At 44.1% G+C, this 10,092-nt stretch overlaps 1 protein-coding gene across 1 annotated transcript; it reads right to left on the reverse strand.

Moving 5' to 3' along the window:
• Positions 1-433: 433 nt before the first annotated feature.
• On the reverse strand, positions 434-1,222 carry C3H1orf68 (chromosome 3 C1orf68 homolog). Its single transcript, XM_052638255.1, has one exon. It carries the CDS (start codon positions 1,220-1,222, stop codon positions 434-436), a length of 789 nt encoding a protein of 262 aa, XP_052494215.1.
• Between the last annotated feature and the right edge of the window lie 8,870 nt (positions 1,223-10,092).

Consider the following 10,092-nt stretch of genomic DNA (forward strand, 5'->3'; position numbering starts at 1 on the left):
GCATTAGCAGGCAGGTTCTTACCACTAGCATCACCTGGGAAGCTTTTGACTTGCATAGGGAAGTTTATTCCCAGCATTCTAGGAGGCAAAGGGGTCCCCAGATTGGGGGTACCAGCTCAGCCTGCTTGTTCATGTTCTGCAGATGTTTCCTCTTGTTGAGAAAAAAGAGTAGAGTGGGGAAGGTAGACGAGTTTCTGATAGAAAAGTGTAAATATGAACCAAATAAACAGGAAGTCACTGTGAACTGCATTCAAAGCTTTATTCTTGCCAGAGTTTAGGACTTGCGCTAACTCTGGTAGGCTGCCTTAATAACGAAGCAAGGTAGGGAGATGAAGCAATGAGATTTGAATACAGGGAGGGGAGCAGAAGCTGAGGAGTCTCCCAGAAGGTAGAGCAGGGTGGTAAGTTCTGGAACAGAGCTGTTCTTCTATATTTAACAGTCGCAGTCATCATCGCAATCACAGCATGCAGGACCTCGGGACCTCATGGGAATAATTCCTAGACAACAGCACCCAGAGCCACAGCATCCAGAGCTGCAGCACCCAGAGCTGCAGCATCCAGAGCCACAGCATCCGGAATCCTCACAGCCACCAGACGATCCTGAGTTGCAGTCCTGGGGCCGTTGGATCCAGCGTCTCAGAGGACTCACTCCGAAGGTCCGGGGAGCCAGACAGCAGTAGCTGGTGGAACAAGGATCAGAGCATGGATCAGGGACACAACATGAGGTGACTGAGCCTCTTACAGGAGCCTGAGCATAGTAGGTTTGGGAAGGAGCAGGGGTCTGAACATAGTATGTCTGGGTCTGGCAAGGGGCTGAGGATTTCACACAAGTCGTCTGGCATGAAGCAGGGCACTTCACAAATGTCTGGCAAGGAGCTGGGCATTTCACGTAGGTCGTCTGGCTTGGAGCTGGGCACTTCACAAGGGTCTGGCAAGGAGTTACATATTTCACATAGGTCTTTGTCTGGAATGGAACTGGGCATTTCACATAGTTTTGAGTTGGACACAGAGGTGGACATTTCACGTAGGTTTGAGTCAGACATGGACCTGGGCATTTCACAAAGCTTGGAGTTGGACATGGAGGTGAGCATTTCACGAAGGTTTGAGTCGGACATGGATGTGGGCATTTTACAGAAGTACATTTGGTACTCTGCACAACTCCCAATCCTGAACCTTTCACGCAAGATGGAGGGAATTCTGGCTGTTTCTGCTGGTCACACATCTTTCTGTGGCTTTGCAAAATCTGAAAAGAAAGTTCTCATTAGATCTAAGAAGGCTTCCAAGGAAACTTGCAGCTTCCCCTTTGGATAAAGTGGCCTTTTTGAGAAGGTCACAGATACTGAGATCTGGCTTTAGGACAGACTCAGAGTCAGGGATCCTAGGCTCAGCTCTTGTGACTTTATCTAAGATGGGTGCCTTTGCACAAGTCACTGCTCACCTGTGGGACTGTTTCCAAAATGGAAAATGAAAAGGAAGAGTTTGATAGATAGATCTCCATGTTTCTACCCAACTCTTCAAGCAACTTGTTTCACCCACCCCAGCATCTGCATTATGAATTCCCCTGGGGAAATTGTCATTTCCCAGCTGATTTCCCCTCCTCACCAACTCTCCCACAAGAGGCTTCTCTTCTTTCTCCTGCCTGGCCATACAGGACCCAGGGATTCCAAATTCACATCACCAGAAGCTGATTCAACCTGAGTCTCAAGCTGATTCCAACAGAGGTAGGACAAATTTGAATAAGTTTCCACCTTTTGCTGTTTGGATCAGTGGTACTATCCTTGCACCCCATTAATGGACCCAAGGATGGCACAACTGAACTCAGAGAGGGAGAGTGTGGTGACCCAATTCTCTACAAAACCCTCTCACACAGAACTAATAGCTGGTCCTCTCCTCTCACACTCCAGACTCTGAGCTTCCAGCCAGTGACTGCCCTTTGTGTCTCATCCTGACCACCCTCATCCCAAGAGCCAAGTGTCACCAAGGCTCTCCTTCTTTCTGTGTCACTGTCCCAGGCATAGGCTTACCCTCTTTGCTGATCGAGCAGGACTGGAAGAAGCCAGTGATCTGAGGAAATGGCAGTTGGGGACACCTTTTATAGGGTAGCAATGAGGCAATTTAATGGCATCTGAGTGAAGCAAGAGATCACAAGGACAAGGGCTGGCATTGCATTGGCGAGATTCCTCCCCAGTATGCTTGGCCCATCATCAGAGGCAGGGCATGCCTCTGCTTGACACTGAATTTTCCTGAACACAAGATAAATGATTCCTATCACTTTCTTCATGAAACTAGTCAGTCTTCTTCTTCTAAGAGTTATGAGAGATGAGATGCCTGGAAGAGCTGCCACTATGAAATGATTTCTGCATCACGTGAGTCTTCAAGAACTTGTTCAAGATGTAATTAGAGTCTCAATTCTTCACACATTGTACTAAAAGCTACACAGAATCTTCCCAACCTAAGTGATGTGTTCTTTCTGAGGGCTTCCATGGTGCTTTCTGCTGGCCTGTGTTGTTGGACCCAAAGAGTTTGGCCCTGTGGTCTCTGCCTCAATGTGGCAGCAAAGCCCCCCAATAAATGGCTTGTTCTGGACTGGCAGCTTATTCTAAGTTTCTTTGGGAAACTGGGTGTGTACTTGATGATCCCAGGCCCCAGGCTCTATATCTAGGCTACCTCTCCTCTCCTCCTCATGTCCTATAAACTCCCTCGTCCTAGCCTTCCTGGACTTCACTATCAGGTCTAGATCCACAAGGACCTAAAACAGGGGGAATTTAATTGAATGCTTTTTATGTGCCATACAGTTCACAATATATGTTCACTTATAGATGGTCCTGTAACTGAGGCCCCAAAAGATTAAGGAAGTTACTCCTTGTCACAAAGCAAGTAAATAACAACGTGAGAGAGTTCAAACGTAGGCAGCCAGCTTTCTTAAGCCATGGTCTTTATCTCTACAACATGTTGCCTTTTCTTTCTGGACATAGTATACTCCCTGAAGCTCTAAAAGCCCAGATGGCACTAGTGGTAAAGAACCCACCTGCCAATGCAGGAGACATAAGAGATGCAGATATGATCCTTGGGTTGGGAAGATCCCCTGGAGGAGAGAATGGCAACCCAGTCCAGTATTCTTGTCTAGAGAATCTTATGGACAGAGGAGCTTGGCAGGCTGCAGTCTATAGGGTCACAAAGTGAAACAACTTAGCACCAGCACCTGAATCTCCACCTCCATTCCCTTCCCAGTATAGTATATATAGGGAGAAAAATGGGAATATATGTATTAGGCACTTATGTTCTTAATGTACTCAACGTACTGCATACTGTCCCGGCTTCTTCACCTGTGTTAATTCATTTGATCTTCACAATAACCCTTAAACATAGGCTATGTTAGCCCTATCTTTTAATATTTATTTATTTGGTTGCATGGAGTTTTAGTTGCATCATGCAGGATCTTTCATGGGATCCAGAGTGCATGGGCTCAGTAGTTGCAGTGAGCAGCCTTAGTTGCCCTGCAGCATGTGGGAATCTTAGTTCCCCAGCCAGGGATTGAACCCACATCCCCTGCATTGGAAGATGGATCCTTAACCACCTGGGAAGTTCCCCTGACCTATTTTTAAAGAAGAATCTAAGATCCAAGGCCTAATCACTTCACCAAGGTCATGCCATTGGTAGGCAATGGAGCATCACTTGAATCCAAGCATGTTTAGTTTCAGAGTCACACTCTTCCTGTCAGGCCATGCTAGGTTGCCCAAGGTAGATTATTTTATTCCTGAGACTAGCGCTGGTTCCAAACTGCCACTCCACTAGATCAGCCTGTCCAGGTCCCACCATGGGCCCTGAGCCCTCTAGGGTAAGAGGCGCTCCTGCATTAAGTTCAGTTCAGTTCAGTCGCTCAGTTGTGTCCGACTCTTTGCAACCCCATGAATGGCAGCACCCCAGGCCTCCCTGTCCATCACCATCTCCTGGAGTTCATAAAACTCATGTCCATCGAGTCGGTGATGCCATCCAGCCATCTCATCCTCTGTCGTCCCCTTCTCCTCCTGCCCCCAATCCCTCTCAGCATCAGAGTCTTTTCCAGTGAGTCAACTCTTGGCATGAGGTGGCCAAAGTACTGGAGTTTCAGCTTTAGCATCATTCCTTCCAAAGAAATCCCAGGGCTGATCTCCTTCAGAATGGATTAGTTGGATCTCCTTGCAGTCCAAGGGACTCTCAAGAGTCTTCTCCAATGCCACAGTTCAAAAGCATCAATTCTTCAGCACTCAGCTTTCTTCACAGTCCAACTCTCACATCCATACACGACTACTGGAAAAACCATAGCCTTGACCACACGGATCTTTGTCAGCAAAGTAATGTCTCTGGTTTTGAATATGCTATCTAGGCTGGTCATAACTTTCCTTCCAAGGAGTAAGGACCCTCAATTTCCCCAAGACCTGTAAGCTCAGCAACACTCAGGCCTGACCTTGTACAAACAGAAGAGGAAAGAGATGATGTTTTATTGAAGCCAGGTACTTCACATGGGATAACTCATCAAATTTAGTCCCTACAATAAGTGTCTCAAATAAATAAACAAACTAGCTCAAGCTCCCATTGCTAGAAGTAGTAGATGTAAAACCCAGGTTTATATTTGAACCTGGGTTTATATTTCAATTTTTTTCCTACCACAACAAATTTTTCCTACCACAGCAAATGTTTCAAGTGTTAAAATCCAAAATGCTTTATAACCATTCCTTTAAGCCACTCAACAGACACATTCATAAAGCCCACTATCTTGTACATAGGATGGGATAGCTCCACTCCACAAGGAAGAAAACATTCTAGAAGTACAGCTCTTTGAAGGCATTTTAGACAGACACTTCCAGGTACAAGTAGAACTCAGCCCTGGTTCTGATTCTGCCATTGCCCTGCAGTGTGATTCCACTGTGCCCTCCATCTCTGGACCTTTCCTTCTTACACTCTGAAATAAAGAGCTAGATGAGGTCCCTTCTGGCTATAATAAGCTGTGATTATAAGGGCTTGCTCTAGAAAGTAAATATATCCACATCCTAGTGGTCCATGGAGTTATTCCCACTGGACTGTAATTCCTATGTTTTGGAAACTGTAGACATGTTCCCTGTACGCCACCTGCCTCTAGCACTGGACATGGGGAACTCTGACTAGATGAGTGAAGGAATGAATGGGGATGCTTTGCATGGACAGTGCAGTCTTGATCTCCTCCTCCTCTCTGTGCAGCAAGAGCCCATCCTGCTTTCCATCTCATGTCATCTGTGAGCTCCGATTGGCAAACGTCCGGCTCTGTGGGCTCAGACTCTACTAATGGGCTTGACATATTCAGGTAGCACTGACATCCCTGGTGAGAGATACTGGTGGTGCCACAGGTGGGTGGGTTGTGCCCCGCCTATTCTATAGGCTGGGAAAGCAAGGCAGAGTTTTCAGATGACTGATGTAAGTGCCAGGATGAGTCACAGGGCTATCCCTACAAGGCCCTGATTGTCTCTTTAGATACAAACTCATAGAATCAGAGACTGTGGACTCATGCAATAATAGTCCAGTAAACTCACAGGTAGAGAGAATTGTGAATTCACAGAATAACAGAATCACAGATTCAGAATCCTGGCATCTCTGAGGTGGAGAGGACTAACACAAGTCATGAGGTCTGGTCTTCGCCATAAACTGGGTCAGTACATGTGTCATCGTCATATGGCCTAGCTGTTATTCTTAGGAAGATCTTCTGGTCTTTAGCATTCTCTGCAGTCCCACTGGCTAGCTCATTTCAGGATTTACCACCTGGAGAATCAGTTAATGTATACTAGGTTATCTCTAGAGTTCTTTACAGCATTAGCTGTATGTACTGTAAGGTGTTTGAAGTTGTTCCCCTGAGTGTGTGAACAAAACCAAGACTTCAACCCCAACCAGGAAATCAGAGGGGGAAGTACCCAAGTTGACATGTTGTTCTCTGAGGACAGGGCCTGGATCTCCCCTCTTCTTGCGAGCTTTCTTTGATCAGGGTCTGTGGATGCTCTGAAGGTAAAAATCTGAGTCCTTCCTTTTCTGTGGAAGGAGGAAGTGAAAAGCCACCTCACAGGAGGTGGAGGGCACAGGAACCTTGTTATCCAGTGAAATATGTCACTTCCGTGTCTGAGAAGATAGTATGGGGGTCCTCTCTGTTAGATCCTGTGTCTGTATGAGTCTCTGTTCCAGACTCAGCTCTAAGATCCTCTCCATCATTATTCCAATGACAACCGGGGGTTCCCCCTAGATGACTGGGAAATTATATTGTAGAATCATGGAATGGGGGGCTAGTGAGGACATTTACAGGCATGGAGTTAACCCCCTATATTGTAATTGAGGCCTGCACAGAAGGAAAGAAACTTACTCAAGGCCACACAGCCAAGGTAAGAGAAGATCCTAGACAGGAATTTCTGAATCCCATCTAGGGCACCTTCCAGTATGTGGCCACTCAGCAGGCCTGTTAAGGAAGCATCATCATCTGGCCTCTTTCTTGCCTCTCTTCCTGCCCTCAAAGCCACCAAGGCTATCACGAGAGAAACCAATGCATGTCCCCTAAGAAGCATCCTCTACAGAACCAAAAGTGTTTTCACCATCTGTGGGGGAGGGTCACCCAGGATTCCCACTGTGTGAACCTATGGGTTGTTGAAAGATGAAAACCCCAGCCCACATGACTCAGAGCCTCATGGACTGTATCTTGGCCAAGGACACAGGGCAAGACAGCACCAAGGCCATTTGTTGCAAGGCCAGGAAACATTGATGCCCAATTATTTTTCTTTCTCATGGATGGCCCCCTGAAGATGGTTTCCTTGAACTTCTGCCAGTCCTTCTCTAATCCAGTTATTCTTATATGAGACACACCAAGTAACTAGTCCCTCAGATTTACTACCACTTTGTAGAGCTGTTTTGTTGCACTTGGTCTTAAATACACTTTTCTGTAATTTAAATAAAAACTGCCTCACCTTGGTATTTCAGGATGCAAAGGAATGCAGAGAAGCTCCATGTTCCCTCAGTATATCCCTGCAGTTAGACTCCAGGGATTGTGTTCCCTCTTGGACCCCTCCCTCTCAACTATTTCATTGGTCCTTCCAGTGCAAATAACATGTTTATCCTTTATCCCAACACTTCCAAGACCTCCATACAAAAGGCCAACTGCAATCCTATGAATGTATGCCTTTTCTTGTCAGAGAGTCCCCAGCTCTTATCACAGCTCTGCCAATCCCTAGTTGTGAGATCTTAGGTAACTTGCTGAACTTTCTGAATCTCATTCTCTTCAATCTGCAAAATGGAGACATTAGTGATAAGATCATGTAGTTCTTCTGCTGAAAACACTCTAGTGATTTCCCATTCTGTTCTGAGTAAAAGCCCAAGTCCTTATAATTGCTTTCTTTTTTTTTTTTGCACATTTGGAAATTTTAATTTTTTAAAATTAATTTATTTATTTTAATTGGAGGCTAATTACTTTACAATATTGTAGTGTTTTTTTTGCCATACATTGACATGAATCAGCCATGGGTGTATATGTGTTTCCCATCCTGAACCCCCTCCCACCTCCCTCCCCATTCCATCCCTCAAGGTCATCCCAGTGTACCAGCCCTGAGCACTCTGTCTCTTGCATCAAACTTGGACTGGTGATCTGTGTCACATATGGTAATATATATGTTTCAATGCTATTCTCTGAAATCATCCCACCCTTGCCTTCTCCAACAGAGAAGATATTCTTTACATCGGTGTTTCTTTTGCTGTCTCTCATATAGGGTCATCGTTACCATCTTGCTAAATTATATATATATATATATATATATATATATATATATATATATATATATCTTAATATACTGTATTTGTGTTTTTCTTTCTGACTTACTTCACTCTGTATAATAGGCTCCAGTTTCATCCACCTCATTAGAACTGATTCAAATGCATTATTTTTAATGGCTGAGTAATATTCCATTGGTATATGTACCACAGCTTTCTTATCCATTAGTCTGCCAATGGACATCTAGGTTGCTTCCATGTCCTGGCTACTGTAAACAATGCTGCGATGAACATTGGGGTACACGTGTCTCTTTCAATTCTGGTTTCCTTAGTGTGTATGCTCAGCAGTGTGATTGCTGGGTCATATGGCAGTTCTATTTCCAGTTTTTTAAGGAATCTCCACACTGTTCTCCATAGTTGCTGTACTAGTTTTCATTCCAACTAACAGTGTAAGAGGGTTTCCTTTTCTCTGCACCCTCTCCAGCACTTATTGTTTGTAGACTTTTTTATAGCAGCCATTCTGACCAGCATGAAATGGTACCTCATTGTGGTTTTGATTTTCATTTCTCTGATAATGAGAAATGCTGGGCTGGAGGAAGCACAAGCTGGAATCAAGATTTCCAGGAGAAATATCAACAACCTCAGATATGCAGATGACACCACACTTATGGCAGAAAGTGAAGAAAAACTAAAGAGCCTCTTGATGAAAGTGAAAGAGGAGAGTGAAAAAGTTGGCTTAAAGCTCAACATTCAGAAAACTAAGATCGTGGCATCCAGTCCCATCACTTCATGGCAAATAGATGGGAAAACCATGGAAACAGTGGCTGACTTTATTTTGGGGGGCTCCAAAATCACTGCAGATGGTGACTGCAGCTATGAAATTAAAAGATGCTTACTTCTTGGAAGGAAAGTTATGGCCAACCTAGACAGCATGTTAAAAAGCAGAGACATTACTTTGTCAACAAAGATCTGTCTAGTCAAGACTGGTTTTTCCAGTGGTCATGTATGGATGTGAGAGGTGGACTATAAAGCTGAGTGCAGAAGAATTGACACTTTTGAAGTGTGGTGTCGGAGAAGACTCTTAAGAGTCCCTTGGACTGCAAGGAGATCCAACCAGTCCACCCTGAAGGAAATCAGTCCTGGGTGTTGATTGGAAGGACTGATGTTGAAGCTGAAACTCCAATACTTTGGCCACCTGGTGCAAAGAGCTGACTCATTTGAAAAGACCCTGATGCTGGGAAAGATTGAGGGCAAGAGGAGAAGGGGACAACAGAGGATGAAATGACTGGATGGCATCACTGACTTGATGGACATGGGTTTGGGTATACTCCGGGAGTTGGTGATGGACAGGGGGACCTGGCATTCTGCAGTTCATGGGGTCAAAAAGAGTTGGACATGATTGAGCGACTGAACCTAATTGAACTGATAATGAGTGATGTTGAGCATCCTCTCATATGTTTGTTAGCCATCTGTATGTCTTTTTTTGAGAAATGTCTGTTTAGTTCTTTGGCCCATTTTTTGATTGGGTTGTTTATTTTTCTGGAATTAAGCTGCAGGAGCTTCTTATATATTTTTTATATTAATTCTTTGTCTTTTGCTTCATTTGCTATTATTTTCTCCCATTCTGAGGGCTGTCTTTTCACCTTGTGTATAGTTTCCTTCATTGTGCAAAAGCTTTTAAGTTTAATTAGGTCCCATTTATTTATTTTTGCTTTTATTTCCAGTATTCTGGGAGGCGAGTCATAGAGAATCCTGCTGATTTATGTCAGAGAGTGTTTTGCCTATGTTTTCCTCTAGGAGTTTTATAGTTTCTGGTCTTACATTTAGATTTTAAATCCATTTTAAATTTATTTCTGTGTATGGTGTTAGAAAGTGTTCTAGTTTCATTCTTTTACAGTGGTTGACCAGTTTTCCCAGCACCAGTTGTTAAAAGAGATTGTCTTTTCTCCATTGTATGTTCTTGCCTCCTTTGTCAAAGATAAGGTGTCCATAGGTGTGTGGATTTATCTCTGGGCTTTCCATTGATCTATATTTCTGTCTTTGTGCCAGTACCATACTGTCTCAATGACTGTAGCTTTGTAGTATAGTCTGAAGTCAGGCAGATTGATTCCTCCAGTTCCATTCTTCTTTCTCAAGATTGCTTTGGCTATTCAAGGTTTTTCCTTTATTTCCATACAAATTGCAAAATTATTTGTTCTAGTTCTCTGGAAAATACCATTGGTAGCTTGATAGGGATTGCATTGAATCTATAGATTGCTTTGGGTAGTATACTCATTTTCACTATGTTGATTCTTCTGATCCAAGAACATGGTACATTTCTCCATCTATTCATGTCATCTC

Source organism: Budorcas taxicolor, chromosome 3, assembly GCF_023091745.1.
Source record: "Budorcas taxicolor isolate Tak-1 chromosome 3, Takin1.1, whole genome shotgun sequence".
NCBI classification, from domain to species: Eukaryota; Metazoa; Chordata; class Mammalia; order Artiodactyla; family Bovidae; genus Budorcas; species Budorcas taxicolor.

What these genes read in the sequence shown, in the direction of transcription:
- C3H1orf68 (XM_052638255.1), bottom strand. Translation starts at nt 1,222, where the DNA reads ATGTGTGACCAGCAGAAACAGCCAGAATTCCCTCCATCTTGCGTGAAA.